We start from the raw sequence: 21,153 nt of genomic DNA on the forward strand, positions 1-21,153 counted from the left end.
GTGGTACTGCAAATGGGCTGGGAAGTTTGGCTACATCGTCTCCGTGATTCCGTTGCCAGATTTTCGTTAGCAGACCACATTTTCACGTGAGGTCCAATGAAAAGCTCCGTACTCCTTTCCCCCTCCAACCCCCCACACTCAACGTGTCATCGCTGCAGAGGCTATCCCTCTAACCCGCACTTTCCTCTCGCCCTGCCAACTACTTCCTGTTTAGTCGGTTCATAACCTGGCTTTTAGTATAGTGCCAGCGTTTCTGGAGCGTGTCCTTGAAAAAGCCAGTCAGTGAGCACTTGTTGCCAGTGCAGTTGAGAACGGTACCACCCAACACTGACTGCGTCAAAGGCAAGACACTCGCACTTTGTGTTTCTGGGATGTGTTCTTCAGTACACTGTCCAGTCAGTGGCATGTTGCCACTTCGGCTGAGAGTGGTACCACCTCCTAAACAGATGTGACGTCAACAATCTGCCAATCACAGTAGTTGTCAGCTTTCACGCCCACAGACTCTGGCAAAGATATGATACTCGCTATCAATGTTCCCATTACTTATTTCACACGCCAGAAACGATGACTTTGGTTATATATTTTTGTACGTGAGCCGGCGACGCGCTATTGCCAAACTGTGCAGATTTCACCCAAATGTTCTAATTAACCATGCACTTAATTACAAAATGCAAAATGTTTTATTTATTTTAATGTATTCTATTATCCCATTATCTGCAGTTATATCTCTTTCACTCTGGCCCAGAATAAAGTATACCGAACTAAAGAACATGAAATTTAATTTAGAAACATACAGTATCAACCAGTTATGTATACATTTGTAAAAATTCTCCATTATTCCTAAGACATGTTTCGCAATGGTTCTGACGACTATTGAACATTTTTTTTATTGTCACTTGTTATAGAGTGAAGGATATGTCACAGTATCTTTATACTGTGGACATGTCTGATGTTTTGTTTCAGCCCATATGTGCTTTATCTCTAGCTGTTCTTCTCCCACTTCTTCCATTGTGTTAACACAAAATTGAGTCAGTTTGCGTGAATTTACTCACCAAGAGTAATATTGTTCACTTTGATGGTGAATTTTTATGAAACTTCTCTTCATAAAGTTCACATACCGCTTTCACACTAGCTTCCTCTTTAGCAACAGCTGAAGTAGTAACAATAACAGTGCCACCCTTGAGTGCCACCAATAATTTTTCTCACTGAGCTGTGAGTGCAACATTTCAAACTTCGGTATACTTTAGTCTGGCCCATACTGTGACCATACTACATAAATATATGCACTTGAAGGAACCATTTTTACAATATGCTTAAAGAATGGATTTCGGAGTCTATTCGTATATGGAAATAACATACCGCTGCATATATAAATATAACAATATGCATCTGGAAGATGAAGTAGCGGTACACTGCGGCCGATTACATGTACTATCTAAAAAGATAGCATTTTCTACATTTAAGTCCCCCCGAATGAAAGAGTACTATGTCGCCTGCTCTGCCATCTCTTAACAATATTATAAAGTCCATATTCTGCCTCCTGTATTTCATAACAAATCGGACGGAACCACAGATAATTTTGTGGTGTGTGTGAGCGGTGAGAGGAGTAGAGTAGGCCGTGATAGAAGATGGCGGCTTGTGTTCGCTTTAATAAAATAATAATAACTTAATATATTCATACAATATAAATAAACTTTGTAACGTAAAAAAATATGTGATGGTGAAAGTAACACATGGCGTGGAAGGAAGGAACCGTCCAACCTCAACACTTTGTCGAAGAAATAGACTACAATGAAATTCAGAAGATAGAGGTTTGTACATCACAAATTTCAGGCAACATGTCTTGAAATCTCTCAGAATCAGAACACAGTACTGTAGTATTACTTTAGAATGATGTTATGACATTGACTGTAAGAATAGTGTTCAATTTTTTAAGTTTGATAATGGATTTTGCTTATACTGTCTATGTATGTAAAGTGTTTACTTTGCTGGATTTAAATACAATTTAATGTTGTACTTTTCAGGTTGTTGGGAAAGGTGCTTTTGGAGTTGTTTGGAAGGGAATGTGGCGAGATTCTTACGTTGCTGTTAAACATATTGATTCAGAGGCTGAAAAGAAAGCATTTGCAGTGGAAGTTCGTCAACTGTCACGAGTGAGCCATCCAAACATAGTGAAATTGTATGGTGCCTGCACACAAAACCCTGTGTGCCTTGTAATGGAATATGCAGAAGGTGGTTCTTTGTATAATGGTGAGAGCGAGTGCCAGAAAAATTTCTTTGCATAGAGCTAACTGCAGTATCAATAATAAGCTAAATTTCAATATTATTGAAATAGAGATCCTTTCCTCTTTGAATTTATTCTTTAAAATGTATGAACTTTTGAATGAACATAAAAACCCACTTAGGCTAGGATAAAGTTTATCTTAATATCACTGATAACTATCAACCGACTAACTGAAGTGGCGTGGCAGCTAGAAAGAAGGTATGATAACACCACTTACTTAGTTCTTCTAAAAAATCGTTAAGACCTAATGAGGGTTTTGCATTGTGCTTTAATAGAGGTGGAAACAGGTCGTTGTGGAGAAATACTTTCTCTTTCTAACCGCCTGTGCCAACATAAACAGAAAGAAGTATAATAGAGTTGAACTTTGATATTGACAGGAAATGGCTGGTAAATAGGCCTAATATATCTTGGGCTACTTTGATTCAGAGACAGCTCTTTGACATTAATAATCCACAACAGGATCCTCTGGTTTTACTTCCCTCTGTATGAAACCATGCATGGATTTTAATCATCATAAAATACTGTTGCTTTGGCCAGATGTGAACCCACAAATCTTAGATTTAATGTCAGACTTGAACATACAGTTATCAAGGCGAAAATAATAATTTTGTTATTGTTGAAAGTATTTTCGTATGTGAGATTATATTTTATGGATAAATTTTTGTTTGTTTATTAGTTCTGCATAACAAACCATTACCTAAGTACTCAGCTGGACATGCCATGAGTTGGGCATTGCAGTGTGCAAAAGGAGTTGCTTATCTTCACAACATGAAACCAAAAGCTTTAATACACAGGTAATTTTCTGGACGTAGTTCAATTAATTCATTGTTTACAATTGATAATGTTCTTCTGCAATAATTATTTATTAACACTACTCGAAATAAGAGAGCTGTTATAATTAATGTAGACCCCCTACCACACCAAAACTCCTTTTCCCTTCTGAATTCTATAGCGAAACTTTTTTTTTATAAAAATAGGCCTATATTGCAGTATTTTCTGTTAAGTACAGCTTTAATAAAATTAAGACTTGTATTTAAAAAATACACGTATCGATGCTCCAAAACTTCTGACAGCGCGGAAAATATGTGAACCACTATTGTAGATTGACTGAACTTTCATCTAGCCACTAAGACCCAACTCATCATTATCAGCTTGTTGAATTTCTCTCCGGTGTCTCCAGTGTTGTCACCTATTCTCGATTAGTGGTTGACATAATATAGTTTTCACAATCCTTAATGATGATTTCATCAAACATGGCAACACGGTAACTGACGCAATCATGAGAATCGTACTCCAGTTCCAAGTAGCTTGGCACTCCCATGACCCAGCTGATAGGTGGTAAGTACTGCACTAGTGCTCGATTTTCTATGTCAAAGCCACAGAAGTTGTACAGATACTGTACACTCTTGCATTTTGTAACAATACCACGTCAGATAGAATTTCTGGTGGGTGGCACATTAATATTGTAACTGGCTCTTGAAATGCTCATGTATAAGAAATGGAATATATATATATATATATATATATATATATATATATATATATATATATATATATATATATATATATATATGGTTTATTTAACGGTGCTCGCAACTGCAGAGGTTATATCAGCATCGCCGGTATACCGGAATTTTGTAGGAGTCTTTTTACATGCCAGTAAATCTACTGACATGAGCCTGTCGCATTTAAACACACTTAAATGCCATCGACCTGGCCCGGGATCGAACCCGCAACCTCGAGCATACAAGGCCAGTGCTATACCAAGTATGCTACCGAGGCTGACTATAGTATATATATATATATATATATATATATATATATATATATATAAATTGAAAGCCTAGAAAAATTCAGAATCAACATCCCCAGTGTACTGTAAGGTGCCATCAAATATAGCTACTTTTGCAGTTTTACAATACAAAATTCTAGTCAACTTGCGTACTATAATGCCTGAATTCTAATTATACTTGGAAAGCAGCAGGTACTGAACTATCTGTTTGGAACTTCTTTTATTACGAATGACGGGTAGGTGTACTTGACTGTTCGTCATTCACCCATATGAAGCCAGTTGTGTAGACCAATTCGATGATGTTTGGGTAAAGGGAGATAAGTCACAAAAATGAGTTTTGAGATAATTGAAAATTAAACTTCGGATTCTTATTGCAAATAATTTTCTACACAAATAAAACAGATTATAAATGATAGATTTATTGTCATCAATATTTATATATTAGTTACGGTGTACCAGAACTTATGTATATGGATTTGACAATAAATTTCTATTACATTTACTTACAATTATTATAAAATCACAATAGCCTGTTAAATTAATATCTCTTCCACTATCCTTATTAACTTAACTCCACACAGTCAATTTCTCCTTATTGATCTTAAACATTCATCATATGTTCGTTCCTCACTTACATTCCTTCAAGCATTCTAATCTTGCTAACATAAATTTATATATATTTCCGTCTTTCTACATCGCATCTAGCTCATTCTACTCTACAGGATATTATTCTGTTGATCTTTATTACTTTATCAAAATATTGTTCTTAAATTTTAACTGGCTATTATTATTAAAATCCCTATACTAATATTATAAAACAGATTAAAATGCTAGTATTATTTTGTTTTTTGCACACCCACTTGTGAAATTTAACTTGTGTGTTCACCTGGGAACAAAACTTCATTTGCACAAAAAAAAAAAAGAGGTCTGCAGAAGATGCTCTTTTTTTAGGATATACAGTATGATCTTAATTTTTAAAAGTAGCAGCAGCAATGATTTGAATAATTGGCAGTTATGGATATTTGTCATTGTTTTACACATTGAAAATCTTGAAATTTCGATTCTTTGCTTTTATGTGTTGTATTTGTACATTTTAACTCCTGCCCAACCCAAAAGTGGCACTTCTATCACTATTTTTATGTCTAATATTGAAACAAATACTTTTACACTACTTGTGCTAAATGTCTTTTTGAAAGTTTACGATATACAATTATTAACAAATATCGATACAAATCATATTTAGAAGTTTTTATGTCTTGCAGGGATCTTAAACCACCAAACCTTCTGCTCATTATGGGTGGTAAAGTGCTCAAGATTTGTGATTTTGGTACAGCTTGTGATAAGAAGACGTATATGACAAATAATAAAGGGAGTGCTGCGTGGATGGCACCAGAAGTCTTTGAAGGTAAAATTCCTGCCTTAGAAATAGAAAAATAATCTAATTTTGTGAGTAGAATCTCATGAATTACACAATCAAAGGCTTTACTAAGCTCGCAAAACATTTAATAAAGAACTGTGATCCTCATAAGTTACTGATTTATGTTTAATTAGATATAATATTACACTCATAGTGTTCTGACTTCATGTGAAACCATGTTGCTTCTTACAGAATATATTATTTTGTTCAACATTTCCTTAAATCTGCCTTTTTATGATTATTTCATAGTTGTTTCATGGGAGGAGGGAATATGAAAGGGGGACCTTGTCCTCTTTCCTCCTCGTCTATGTTTGTGCATGCTTTTGAAAATACATTCAGCGTATCGTCCAATTATATCTGGTCATGTACATGTTACATATCCTTTTGCTTTGAGCAGTGACATGTCTAATGTAGCTGTAAAAAATAGAGGAAACTTGGAGAAGGGAAGAAATCAGTAACAACCAAAACTTGTCATAATTATGTCTTATACAGTGGTTATACTTTTAGTTGCAAATCATATTATTTTTGCTGCAGGCTCCAGCTACACAGAAAAGTGTGATGTCTTCAGTTGGGGTATTATACTTTGGGAAGTTCTGAGTCGCAGAAAACCTTTTGATGAAATTGGGGGCTCAGCATTCCGCATTATGTGGGCAGTCCATACAGGGGAACGACCTCCCCTTATTAATGGCTGTCCAAAACCCTTAGAGCAACTCATGACAAGGTAAGCCTTAATGTTAAGTTAAAGAATTTGTGATTGCCCATGTCTTTATGTGAGCATTATTCAGGGATTCTGCCATCCATAACAGTTCATACTTTGCCAGCTCCATGCCGTTGTCAAGTTTAGAGTCTTTCAACATTTTACAGGACAGAGCTTGTAAAACAAACAGGTAAAAATCCTGTAATCAGGATTCTAAAGTTATAATGAACATAATAACAAGGGAATGGATTTCTAGTTCCATACCGATTTCGTTTGCTGCGTCCTAGATGTATGTTATTCAAATATCTCTACATTTCATGTACACAGGATCCCCTATTAAAATTTTATAGGACATAAAATTCCTAAATGAACCATAATCGCCTATGCCTAAAAACTATGTTTGTGCCTGAAAAGCTTCTTTTTAGTATTTTCCGTGTATTTAAAAAAAAATACCAGTACTAAAAATGCAAAAAAAAAATTTAAAAGTGCTATTTAAAATGTAAAAATAGTTCTCTGATAGACACACAGTGGTTTGTCATGTTCGTTCAATATGAGTCTTAGAAGGCGAGGGAAATTCGGTTGCAATATCCACACGCATGCGCGCGCGCGCACACACACACACACACACACACACACACACACACACACACACACACACACACACACACACACTCCCCCCCTGCGCGCGTCAATTTTACATCTACAGTAGTTAATGATGTTTATGTCTTGTTTTGTTAGTTGCTGGGATAAAAATCCTGCTAATCGTCCCCCAATGGAGGAAGTAGTTCGCATCATGAGCCTACTATTTCCTTTCTTCAGCGGATATGATGAGCCTGTACAATATCCACCAATGGCACAGAATCCTTTAGTGGATTCACCATGTTCATCAGAAGGTGAGTTTTCACCCTGACTCCTATGATTAGAGTTGCTTAAATATTGAAAATTCATTTAAATATTTAAATATGTTATATGAGTAGGAATTTGGAAATAAGACCAATAAATTATGTGGTTTTTAATTTCATACTATAGTAAAAAACTGATTAATACAAAATATTAGCAGATGTTGGAGAGGTTAATTTATATTGAAATTTAATATGGGAAATAGAAAAAAATTAATACTAAACAGTGGTCTAGTAACTGAAGAATACTGTAAAATGATATATACTTTATACTCGTGTATATAAGGACCTCACTGTCTTCATTGAATAATCAGTGACTGTATGTAGTCATACATGTAGATACCTATTATTCGAGAAAAATTCGTTCTGGCACTGGGAATCGAACCCAGGGCCTCTCAGCTTTGTATACTGAATGCTCTTTCCATCTGAGCTGTGCTGAGACCTGAGTAGACTTATATGTCTAAAATGCAGGTAGTAGGCCATTGATGATACAAAGAAGGAGAGTTCAGCCGGCACCATGAATCGGGTCTCATTATAGCTCAGATGGAAAGAGTGCTCAGCATGTAAAGCTGAGAGGTCCTGGGTTCGATTCCCAGTGCCGGAATGAATTTTTCTTCAATAATAGTATTGGAAAATGAAATCAACTCCTACCAGTGCTTATACACCAGAACTGGGGACTAACAAGCCAAGAAGGGAAGTAAGTTTCCCCTTTCTCTAGCCTATGTTTTGCAACCAAAACTAGTTGCATTACTGTCACATATTTGTAGTTGCTTCAGTGGTGAAATTCATACCTTTAATCAATCACAGTTTCTGTCCATATTTCAAGGAAGAAAACAGTGACTACAAAATAAACTGTTTTATCTTTTTTTTAACAAGTCCAACAAGGACTTTATCTCATTTAAATGAAAACTAACCAAAAGAAATAACTAAATTATTCTCTTAAACTACACTTGGCAACTTCAGCACATTGAAACTGAAAATACTTGTTTACCCCTATTTAAATTACAAATGTTACTCCAGCTCACTTGAGGGTGAACGGAATTTTCTGACATATTTGGTTCATAAGACGTCAGTGAAATACTGAGAAGCCATACTAAATGAAAATCTGTGAGGCTTGGATGAATATAACAAGATCCAGCAATTCTTCACAGATATGAAAATTAGAATCAACTTCCCTAATAAATAGCTATGATTAATAATTGTGCAGTGTTGCTAACACCAGTGTTTTCATCTAATGCAAACGAAAATCACAAAGAAAATGTTTATTTTAATTTATAATTGATTTCCAATATCAAGCCTCATTTCTTCTATTTCTCTGTTAAAATTTTAAATAAAATTAGTTTCTCATAGCATATTTCATTGGTTGCTACAATGAGACAGTTTTTAACAAACTCACCTTTCTCATAAGGGCAGGGTGCGAATTAATGGGGGGGGGATGGGCGGATTTCCCCCCTCCCTGTTGGAAAGTTATGCCCCTCTCATGAATTCATATTAACATCCCTGCCAGAGATAACTTCTATCCCTCCCTCACAAAATATAATTTTATTGTTTTAATACGAATATACTTTATAAAGTATAACGTAAGCAAAGAAAATAATATTGATGTATTATCATCACCGGCAAGCTGACAACAATCAATAACTTAGGAATCACACATCTTATCTTAAGCCTGCTCGTGGTTATATTAGTATTATGATCAAGCTGCAAGACAAGCAACTCAGTGCGATCAAGCGTTGAGCTGTATTGAATGAGGATAATAATAATTTTATGCCTGGTATTCTTTATCTAGGATTCTATCCCCCCCCTCATCAAAAATCTTAATTTGCACCGTGCATAAAGGCTTCATATTTGTTAGAATTTACTGTAAAATTCGGTAACTAACCCCTGCAGTGTTTTCAATATTTACATCAGGAAGCTTATCACTTATGTTTCAGCTCTTCTAGCTTTGTTAATCACGTCTTTCCTAAAAAAGTCATGGCAATTATTATGGTAGGATATTTATACGGGCAGCCTAAAATGTCTCCTTACATTTAAATTTGTTATAGACTTAGTTATAGATTTGTATGTCACATATCTGGCTCTGTGGTGTCCTTCCTGAAAGCAAACATTATTCTAGTTCTTATGCCTTACGGAAATTGTAGCATGATCGATATTCCATGATGAGCTTGCCTTATACAATCTGTCACTTAGCATTAGTTACCTTACTGTCTACTCATATCAGATCAAAACGTTACTGTCTTAGCCAGGGAAGTTGCAGTGGGGATTTAAGGGGTAGTCAGTAGATCTCTGCATTCTCTTGAAAACTGCTGACCGAACTCACCGATCAGTCCTTGGTCATGAAGAAGCCAGCTGGGAAATGATATACTCGAGCATATGCAGTCGAGAATTTATAACCAATAAGTTGAAATATTTACTCAGTCGGTCGCAAGCGCTCGAGGTTATTACACTACAATTACATCACCTTTTATTGCCTACCTGAGAAGGTTACCATTTTCTTTTTATTTCAGATAGCACGAAAATTAGGAAGTATTTGAACATTTAAACAAGGAAACATGATTTTTAAGTAACAATTCTTAAAATGAAATAATGCTTTACATTATCAATAATGTTACTCAGCATCCATCTTGTCGAACTCATTATATCAGTAACGAAAATATTTAATGTAGCTTAGTAAATATGTGTGTGTATCTAATGCTCTGGATTTAACAATGAAGTCATCATCCTTCTTGCTCCCCAATATTTTGATGGAAGGTCCATAGTAAATATGTGATTGCATAAAAAGGACAGAGATTTTGTGACGCATGTTAAATTTCTTCAAAAGTAGACATGCAAAATTTCAGTCACAGTATTTAATAAAAATATACTATACCAGATCTACATGTTCACTTTGCTTAACATTTTTACGATAACGTATATCAAGAGATGGTTAATTCAGAAAATATTGACGTTGGAGCTATTTATGGTAAGGCATATGCAGATTCTATTATTCCACATTTAACGACTGTCTCACGAAATGTCAAGGATGGAGCAAACAAAATTCGTGCTGAAGTTATTCCAAAATTAAAAGAATCAATGGAAAAATCGCCATTTAGTTTTAAAATCAATAATTTTTGTTCAGTCTTATCTAGAATTTTCTCCTTGGTTCCTTTAATGTATTTACTTTTGTCCTGTGGCATTACGAACATAATAACTTACTTACTGGCTTTTAAGGAACCCGGAGGTTCATTGCCGCCCTCACATAAGCCCGCCATTGGTCCCTATCCTGAGCAAGATTAATCCAGTCTCTACCATCATATCCCACCTCCCTCAAATCCACTTTAATATTATTTTCCCATCTACATCTCGGCCTCCCCAAAGGTCTTTTTCTCTCTGGCCTCCCAACTAACACTCTATATGCATTTCTGGATTCGCCCATACGTGCTACATGCCCTGCCCATCTCAAATGTCTAGATTTAATGTTCCTAATTATGTCAGGTGAAGGATACGAATATAATACTGTTACAAAATATTATAAGTTAACTGTTTCGTTCAACTAGAGGATAAAAACTAACATCTTTTTTTATTTATTTTTTTTTTATACTGTTTATACTTCATATTTAGGTCAAATGACTTTATTGTCAAATGCCTGGCATTAGAAAACAACATACTTCATATTTGAAGACCTTGGTGGTAAATAGTGATAACCCTCAAAATTGAGATTGATAGTTTTCTGGTTGTTAACAGCCTATAAGCCACATTATCTTTGATTTGATTAAATAATTATGTAAATATGTTAACAATGATTAGATTATGCTGCTTGAAAAATATGATATTCCTCTTGTCTTTGCAGTAAAAATTAAAATGTATGCAGTTTGTAAATGTGGGTTATCATTATTTTACTCCCGAAGTCTTCATTTATATTTTTATAGACAGTATAATTTGTTAAGACTTAATTTTATTTTTTTGATTTATTAATTTATTATTTAAATATTTTATTGTAATTTTTTATTCAATCTGATAGCCTGTACACCTTCCAGGCTCACTAAACAGGTGATAAGGCATCAAGCAGTTTAAATAATTTCCGCAGAACTTACTGCAAACACATCGATCGAAGACAGTTTTCAGTCTATGATACCCTTCATATGACCGGGACGACCAGTCGTCTGTGATGCTTCAGGTGGATGTTTTGCTTTCGGCGGAGTCAGGACACGCAGCAGCCAGCCTGCGGAGCAAGTGGTCGATTGCGCGTATTATCATGAGTTCATGACTCTCAGTCGGTCGTTCTTAATGAAATGCAGAGTTCTAGTAGTTGGTGGTGACTCGAATGTTAATGCCCAGAGCTGTTATACACATTCTTGTCCTATTGTCCTTATCTTGTGTCAAGTTTTCAAAATTACTACCAGAAATTTAATAAAGTATGCATAATGAATGGATGGATTACAGTTGGAGGATATATTGAACCTACTCATTCTTACCTGTACACTACCCACAGAATTCAGTAATTGAAACTTTTGTTCAGGGTTAAACTAAGGAGAAGATAATAGACTATCAAGTTTATGTTGTAGATCAGTTAGCATTGTTTACTGTAGCATCTTCCTTTCACTACCGAAGATAGTACCCAAGGATTACAAAAAAAAAAAAAAAAAAAAAACATGTTATCCAAAACTGCTCTATCCCATTTAGTTCGGATAAATGGGATTTTGCTGTATAAAAAAAATAGGTTCTCCATAGTGTATTGAGACGTATTATTCCTGAGTCTCGAAATTGAAAGTTTTATCACTGCCTAAGGTTTGACATTACCTATATTGTTGTGTTGTTGTTTTCTAATGCCAGGTGTTTGACAATAAAGTCATTTGACCTCTTGCACTCCAATATTTTTCAAAGATATTATCATGGCCAGCCACTGAAGCACAGATTTTGAGGTGTTCCGAATCCATTTCTTGGTTTGAGTTGCACAATGGGCAGTTAGGGGACTGATATATTCCAATTCTATGCAGGTGTTTGGCCAAACAATCATGGCCTGTTGCCAATCTAAATGCAGCTACTGACTATTTTCATGGTAAATCGGGAATTAACTGTGGATTATGATGCAGAGAGTTCCATTTTTTCCCCTTGAGATTGTGTTATCAAATTTTGTTTGTTGAAGTCTAAGTATGTGGATTTAATAAATGTTTTCACAGAGTAATACGTAGATTTAGTAACAGGTCTGTAAGTAGCAGTGCTGCCCTTCTTTGCTGAAGCATCCGCATTCTCGTTTCCCAGGATTCCACAATGGGATGGTATCCATTGGAATACAATTCTTTTATTGAGTGATATTAATTGAGAGAACATTTTAGTTATTTTTGCTGTTTGAGATGAAGGTGTGTGTTTAGAGACTATTCTGACAATGAGAGTCTGACAATATAACTGTTGATCCTTTATGGCTGTTGATCCTTTATGGCTGACTTTTGGTTTCAAGAAATATGGTAATGATGATGAAACCTGTGAGTAGTTCTGAAAATATTAGAAATTTTGAACACAGTCACCAAGAAAATCTAAAACCTCATAAGAGAATTTACATCCATTTAATTTGTTATGACTCTACTATCTGGATGAAACACTCAGGGCATAGAGCTCATTGTAGCTATTCTTCTTGTGTAGAGAGCAGTGAAGTGTGAGGCCTACAATTTGTTACAAATAGTATTTAGTAAAAAGTATTGTATTAAATAAAAATTAAATTCATAAAAGACTGACTGACAGTATTGAGAAAGAATTACAAACTTCTTCTAAGAGGAACATCACAAAAATTTCAAGTCAGATACTAACTTAACTGAAAGGAAGATGACTCGAAGATCTCTCATGAGACTTTTGGATTACTATGCTGAAGCTGAATCAGACTAAGTCCTGGTCTAGATTATGATTATCAAAAATCTTTTTTATGACTTATTTTACAGGAAGTGAAGATGGTGCTGAAGATAACTATGGTTCCGATACAATTGATACACAGTCAGAATTCAGAAGTACCTTCAGTGATAAATCACGTAAGTTGAAATATTATTGCGTTCATTTCCATTTATAACCTTTGTCATCACTTCAACTAATCCAGCAAATTTTAGAATTTGACATGGAAATCATATTAATCTATTAAAAATTAATTAGGTATTCATATTGTGGTCGCCCTCGGTAGCGTAGTTGGTAACACTGGCCTTCTGTGCTCGAGGTTGTGGATTCGATCCTGGCTGAGGTCGATGGCATTTAAGTGTGTTAAATGCGACAGACTCATGTCAGTAGATCTACTGGCATGTAAAAGAACTCCTGCAGGACAAAATTCTGGCACACCAGTGACGCTGATATAACCTCTGCAGTTGCGAGCGTCTTTAAATAAACCATAATTTAATTCTTATTGTGAGACATTGACTAGATACCAGATGAAATCATAAACTGGATTTATTGAAGTGTTGGCAGCTGAGATCTATGTAGACTAAAATTCACATGATGAAGATGACATCATTGGTCAATTACTCTACAAATCAGTTGTGTTCGAGACTGGTACTGATAGTGATGTACCGCATGTGTTTTGTATTCAGTTATCAACAGAAAAATGAAGTATATATTTGAAGAGCGAATTTATTTGGTGGAAGGTTACAAGAATAGAAACAATTACAGAAAATGTGTTCAGAGATTTGTGCATAAATTTCGTGGCACAAAAATTCCTACAGAGTCTTGGATTTCGAAGTTGATGAGAAATTAATGTACAAAGGGGTTCAGTTTGTTATATTGATAGTAGGTTATGTGAAGAAAAACAATTATAGAAAATGTGTTCGGAGATTTGTGCGTACATTTTCTGACTTAACAATTCCTACAAAGTCTTGCCTTTTGAAGTTGATGAGAAATTGGTGTACAATGGGGTCAGTTTGTGAGAGACTGAGGGAGTTGAAAAGACACATTGTAAAATTTAAATGAAGATAAATTTCGGGATATTCAAGTGCGATTAGAAGTAAATCCAAAGAAATCTCTTACACAGGAAACCAACATATTCAAGGGCCATGGGGGTATACTGCAAACGACTGCACACCTTGTTACTGTTTTGTGCACTACATTTCCGATATAATACTGTAACTTTTATTTCAAACAAGAATGTAACTTTTATTCAAAACAACAATAATTCCTTTCTACAATGGGATTTCCACTCCACACAGCAACACAGTATTCGTTATTGCACTCCACAGACGATAATGACAATTTACTTGGATTATTATTATTGAGAACAACAATATACTGCTAATCTTAACTAATGTTCACAAAGCACTATTTACAACACAAAACTGTCAGTTCTCAGTTCACAGTTCGTTTGCCTTGGCTAGTTCTTCTAGCTCAGTCACTCAAGTTCACAGTATCTCGAACCCCAGACCTTCAGAGACAGTCCACTGAACTTCGAACTCAAGTCCCCCAACTGCGGTCCACTGCACTCGAACTCCGGACTTATGGCGACAGTCCACTGGCCAGGACGTTCATACAGCTGTGGACACACTCAAGTCGAACTCTGGTCTTGAAGCTGGCTTCACTGCTACACTGACTGGTTTGCTGTCCAAATCTAGCAACGACTGCCACTAACTAAACTTGCGTCTCTTATTTACAGTATTAGTTAAACCACAGTTTCGAGAAAGTACGATGCTCGAAATTTCTATTTCTACAGACTTCTGTTCTTGCTGCTTCTTACTGGACAATTCTGTTCGGGAGGTTTCGTCTCCCCCTTGACCTCGCACAGCGAAGCACCACCAGCTTTGCATCCCCCTTTGCCTCGCGCCGCAGTGCACCTCCCCTTGCCCCCTCGGCATGCAGACGTTCCCCTTACGTCTGCCACATCGCAGCGACCAACGTTTCGTCTCCCATGCTCCCTGTCGGACACACGTTCGAATCCCGACGCACCAAGAATATTCGGCCTGCCGTCACAATACTTTATATCTAATAAGAAATAAAGAGTTCACAATAGAAGATATGCTGTTCTTACAGTACCAATTCAAAGCTCATGTATCATACAAAATTTTTAGGACCTTTGTTTATTAGACCTATTTTTGTTGTTTTGCTGAATACTACCATCTCCTACAATGTTGAATGCCTTTTTTCTTATGAAAATCATATTGAGCATCTCCTGTGATCTTGAGAACAAGTACTCATATCTCGGAAGATATTAATTTGTAGGACCCATGTTTATTAGACTTTGCTTTCTTGTTTTCATTAATATTACCATCTCTCAAAATATTGAATTAACACCCTGCGTATAGTCGTGGTTCTTGTTCTTGCTCAGACGAGGTTGAAAAAGCTGGTGCAGGTGAAACTTGCCATTTCTTCTCTTTTTTATAAGAAAGTAGGTGAACACATCACACATTTTGATGGTGAAATTGAAGCATTGTATATATCTATGCAATACTGAAAGAAAGTTGTTATATTACACTGGACAACAAATTTGAACTTCTTTTTTATTCTGAACATGTAACACATGTTTCTTATGTAATTCGAAGCTCCTGAACACGAATATGACAGTGAAAAAAATAGTCATCTATGGTTTTCGAGAAAATTAAAATTTTATGTTAATAAGGTATAATACCATTTAGAAGATTAAATCTTTCGGCTTTTGTTTTATCTTATATATCGGATATCAGGCACATCAAATTGCAGCTGAGCAGAGCATAGGTTATTATGGAACTAAGAAAAAGAAACCATGGTTTGATGAAGATTGTTGCATGGTAATAGAAAGAAGGAAACAGGCAAAATTGAAATTTTTACAGGATCTAGTTGAGGCGAATAGGGGTAATTATTTCAATGAAAGATGGGAAGAAAGTCATTCACTTAGGAATAAAAAGAGAGATTACTTGAAGGAAAAATTGAACGAGGTAGAAACACATAGTAAGAATAAAAACATTAGAGACTTATATAAGGGCATAAAGGAATTTAAGAACAGATATCAGGCAAGGGTAAATGTGACCAAGGATGAGAATGGAGACTTGCTTGCAGACATTCATTCAATCCTGAACAGATGGAAAAACTATTTTGGGCAATTACTAAATGTACATAGGCCAAATAGAAATGATTGGGATGAAATTCATATACAAACTGCTGAGGCATCTATACCTGAACCTACAATTTCTGAAGTCGAAATTACGATAGAAAAGTTGAAAAAGTACAGAGAGTGGAAGCGCATTATCTAGCGAAATTTATAAGCTTGTACTTGATATCTGGGAAAAGGAAATTGTACCAGAACAATGGAAGGAGTTCATAATAACTGTACCTATCTTTAAGAAGAGGGAAAAGACTAACTGTAGTAACTTTCGAGGAATATCACTTTTTTTGACATTGTACAAAATTTTCTTCAAGATTCTTTTGCGAAGATTAACTCCATATGTAATTGAAATTATTGGGGATCATCAGTGCGATTTTAGGTGTAATAGATCGACTATTGATCAGATTTTTTTTTCGTATTTAACAGATATTGGAGAAAGAATGGAAGTATAAGGGTACAGTACATCAGTTATTCATAAATTTACAAAGTCTGGAATCTGTGTATTCTTGGACTAGGGAGTAAAAAAAATAAATGTTTATGATTCACATGTCACATTTTTGCAAATTTTGGCCTTCCTGAGGATCTTTAGACATCTTTTTTGTCACGAATTATAATTGAGTACCATTTCTGTATTAAATTGTGTACATTACAATGCAGTACAGGTATGTTTCTGATTTACATAATTTTCTTACTATGTTTTTAGTGTTTTCTTCTTCTGCTTTGTTCACTGTCACTTATGTCAGAATTCTGTTCTCTCACTTTTGGTGTTAGAGGCCATAAAGTTCGTATCTGTCAGGATCATATTTTTAAAACTTTATTTCACATATTTTTCTCATGAATCGAAATATTTCAATTGTATGCATGTTCAGTTGGAAGACTGATGACTTGAGAACTGCACTTAAGGAACATGAATGTATGCTTTTCGAGTCCATCAATGAAAGCCTTGCTGTCATATTCTTGTCAAAAGAGTTGTTTAAATTAATTTGAAAAGAAACTTTTTCACTTTTTAGAACATGTTTTCCAGAGGACTCGTTTGATAGGCAGTTCCTTCTGTAGTATGTTTCCCACCAAGACTAAAAGTTACAGGTTATTTCAGAGTTCAAGTATGTTACAGCAAACCTGTCAGAAGTTGATGATTTTAGCATTAGTTCTCCATACGGTTCCATCTCGCCGAACAAGTACAGTAGAGCATCGATTATCCGAATACCGATCAACCGAAACATCAGTTAACTGAAAGCATTCAATTCGGCAAATTCAAATTTGCGCATGCGCCATGTAGAAGTTCTGCTAGCGCTGCAACACTGGGCTGGCCGGTTCGACTGTTTCCCCCTCCCTGCCCACCGTGTGATAAAAAATATATATATATAGTTTTGTGTTTAATATCAGTGTTTCTTTGTTTTATATTGCTCCTATGACACCAGTACAATTTTTTTTTGTAAATGATTGGTTATCCGAAAAATCAGTATCCGAACACCCCCTGTCCCCAATAGTTACGGATAATCGATGCTCTACTGTAGTTTTATTTTGCTGAAGTCCCTACTGCAGGGCAAAAATGAGTGCTCATGAACAGGGAAATACTCTGTGATGGTTTTGAATATTATGCAATATAACATACGAAACAAACTGCCAACACCAGCTGATCACAGGGTACCAACAGTATTCATACTTTGCATAAAGGTGAAATCTGCTGCACTTGTTCTGGTTTTGCAACTCTGCAAGAATTCTTGACTGCTGTTTCGTTCACATGCTGTGCCACTAGATGTCACCTTTTTGCATAGAATTGTGTGCCTATCTCTGTAGAAATTAAATCCAGTAAAAAGTGAAAATGGCAGAAAAAATCACATGTCACCTTTTTGCATCTTCCGATTCAATTATTGTTCAACTAACATAACACATGTACAAACTGAATATAGAAAATCATAAAATACCTTTGTTAGATAATAACAGTACAGAATAAACCAATTCATTCAATACACTGGAACACAATATCAATAATCTAACATTTGGTCATAGAGTACTAGATCTTTTCTGCTCATAGTTGGCTGAGAAATTGGTAGCCTATTTGGATAAATTTTGTTAAGAAGTGTGCAATTTACTTCTGCTTCACAGAAACGCAAGTTGCTCCATCTACCTTCAATGGTTCACTGAGTGCAGGCACTGCAGTGACCAGAGAAGACCAGGACCGGCTGTCTACTCCCCTTCATGTTCATGTGGATCCCGTAAGTTTTCAAACAAAATAATACACTGTTACTACAAAAAAAAATAGACACCTTCAGTGTTTTATAAATCCAAAAGTATTAATGTTATCAGGAATCAGTTCGCACTTTTTTGTAAAATAATTTTTCAATTTCACTGTGGGAACTCACAAATGTTCAATATGTGCTCCTTGTGTCATGTGACACACATCGAGGTGATAGTCTAGTTCATCCCAAACCCAGTGTAACATACTCGCATCGATACTTGCCACAGCTCTTGTGTTGTGTTGTTTCAACTCATCTAAATCGTGGTTTTTAGTAGTTTCCTCAGTCATAAATACTGGTAACTAGGAATATAGTTATTTCAAAAGGAAAATGCCGATGAACAGTCAATGTCTTAGCAATGCTGTTGCTAATGGTATGGGCCCTCCTGGTGCCTATGAAGCAGCTTGCCTATGTAACCATCACAACTTTCAGAGCCAGTCTGTTCTTGTCTTTATTGTGCTTGTTGAGGTACGTGGTGTCAGCACTAACACTGTGAAGAGCTGGAATTCTTTTCACTGTGACAGACATATCACTAGAAAACAAGGAAAGAAAAATGCTTTCTCTGGCGGAAAAAATTAATTTAATTTTCAAAATGGAAAAAAAATCCAAATGCACAGATATCTGAGATGGCGACAAGATTTAATTGGCACCCAGCTTCCCCTTATTTAAAGTTTTTTGTACAGTATTATCCACAGTTTACTTACTGTAGTTCCTTTGCAAGTAAAGTGAATTTTTACAAAAGTGTAAAGGGATTAATTTTTTAAACAAAAATAGCAAACCCCTATTTAGTGTCAACCCCCATTTAAAGTTAATACTATATTATTCTGTGTCCAAAAACTCTAAATACGGGTTCTACTGTAATGCAAAGTCCACAGAATATCCTCTTACATTCATGAGTACCGGCAATGAAAATCACTCTTCTTAGAATTTTTCTGTTTTTTGAACTCTGATAAATGGTATTTCAGGATGCATGGAAACTAGAAGGAGATGCTTGGCAACAGCAGAATGGGTCGGGGTCTGGTGGTGTGGATCAGACTCTGATGACACCATCTGATCAAGTTCATATGGAGATTCGCAATCGTCCAGGAATGGATAAGATGATTGTTACTTCCAATACTCGGCAACACAGTTCACCTCAGCGGCATCAGCAGTGGCAACAGGAGCAACCTGATCAAACGCAGCCCCCAGCAGGCACTGGTGAGTACACTTCTTTTTACTGCTTGTTTTTCATTCCAAATGTACTTGCTATTTGCTTTCTCTACCATGAAATTTGAAGTTATCAAGGAAGACATGAAATTCATCAGCAGGGGAAAAGTCAAATCTGAACTCATTCTTCTCAACTAGACTTTAATATTCCTACACATTTGATATTTTTTGAGTACATAAAAACATAATCATTAGCTATCATGGAGTTAGACCACTTTTTGATCTGTTCAGGTCTCAATTCAGGTTTAAGTCTAATAGTCTCTTCATAGGCCATCCTCATTGTCTTCTTCATATCCGTTTCTAACTTTTTAAAAATTTTAGCAGTCTATCCGTTGTCATTGTTTTTTTTTTTTTTTTCCATATATCTGAATTTGTTTTTAGATCGAAAAATACAAGGGTGCTTCAAAAAGTAACCAGAGCTCTCATAGACAAACTTTATTTCACAAGCAGATATACTGATATACTGTAGTAGGGCACCTCTATGCATTACACAGTCAACATGTTTGTCCAAACACTTATTCCTACATTAGACCAAGGCATCGATGCTGGCGTAGAAGAAGTCTGTACCGTAAAATGGGCTAATACCGATCACTTTTAATACATTTTCGTACGTAGTTCATTAGCATTTTTTTAATATGTGCGTAATAAAGCAATTAATTATCTCCCAATCTTTAAGTACCTGTAGATACATTTTTCATAATTTGACTAATTTTAGTTATCATTTTATTTTTAAAAAATCAGTGATCGGTGTTACCTCATACGTTGGGGTAATACCGATCACCTGTTTAATTTCGCTCATGATCGCTGTCAAACTGTTGAAGGGGTTTTACCGATCAATAATTTATGTTTTAAAAAAGATTTAAAGAAAAATCAGTGATCAGTGTTAACTGGTAGAATGGGGTAATACCGATCACCTGTTAAATGTCCCTTATGATCACTATTAGAGTATGAAGGTGTTATACCGATCAGTATTTTAAGTTTAAAAAATATTTAAAAATCATTTTAAACTTAGGGCTTACAAAGAACAATGTACCATGCTATATTTCATCATTTTTCAAGAATACAAATTACAGAATTCATGGAAATTCAATTTTGGCATTACTCCCATATTTGTTTTCTTCCACTGCTCCATGCTGCCTTCAGTGGATGAGAGAATGCCACATCAAGTGGCTGACATAAGTGAATTGTATTAGGTGGCAATAACACATATCGTATCTTATATTGTTTTCTTCACATAGCTTTATTATATTTATGGACAGATAACTAGATAAATTAACGCCAATTGTTACTTTAGGCCCTTGTAATTTCTTTGCGTAGGGGAGAAGCATCTTACAAAACCATTTCTCAGAAGTTCCTAGGTCAAACCAGCCGCTTTTATTACGACCATATTCTGCACCATTAATTCCACCTTCTGTCCAGGTATCATAGGGACGTGTGCTTCTATACACGGTGAGGTACAGGGCCACCTGCAGCTGCCGCCACCATAACACTAATACTTGTTTTAGACCTGTCCATAATTTTTACTGGATGTTTTGAACGTCGTGTAACTATGATCTTACTCTGCCCTAGGTCATCGCAAAAATTAGTTTGTTCGTAGTT

General features: G+C 35.6%; 1 protein-coding gene across 4 annotated transcripts in view; it reads left to right on the top strand.

Annotated features, from left to right (window-relative positions):
• The first annotated feature begins 1,586 nt into the window (after positions 1–1,586).
• LOC138712187 (mitogen-activated protein kinase kinase kinase 7-like) overlaps positions 1,587–21,153 on the top strand; it is a 166,683-nt gene continuing 147,116 nt past the window's right edge. For 2 of the 4 annotated variants that reach the window (XM_069843690.1, XM_069843691.1), the window contains exons 1-9: positions 1,587–1,811; positions 2,025–2,250; positions 2,961–3,078; positions 5,339–5,481; positions 6,028–6,214; positions 6,929–7,083; positions 13,002–13,088; positions 18,218–18,327; positions 19,314–19,545. In XM_069843690.1, the coding sequence (XP_069699791.1) occupies positions 1,734–1,811; positions 2,025–2,250; positions 2,961–3,078; positions 5,339–5,481; positions 6,028–6,214; positions 6,929–7,083; positions 13,002–13,088; positions 18,218–18,327; positions 19,314–19,545 (1,336 nt within the window). In that variant the 5' untranslated portion in view covers positions 1,587–1,733. The remainder of the gene's footprint in view (positions 1,812–2,024; positions 2,251–2,960; positions 3,079–5,338; positions 5,482–6,027; positions 6,215–6,928; positions 7,084–13,001; positions 13,089–18,217; positions 18,328–19,313; positions 19,546–21,153) is intronic. The other 2 variants (XR_011335657.1, XM_069843689.1) reach the window with 2 other exon arrangements.

This window comes from Periplaneta americana, chromosome 13, assembly GCF_040183065.1.
Source record: "Periplaneta americana isolate PAMFEO1 chromosome 13, P.americana_PAMFEO1_priV1, whole genome shotgun sequence".
Classification (NCBI taxonomy): Eukaryota; Metazoa; Arthropoda; class Insecta; order Blattodea; family Blattidae; genus Periplaneta; species Periplaneta americana.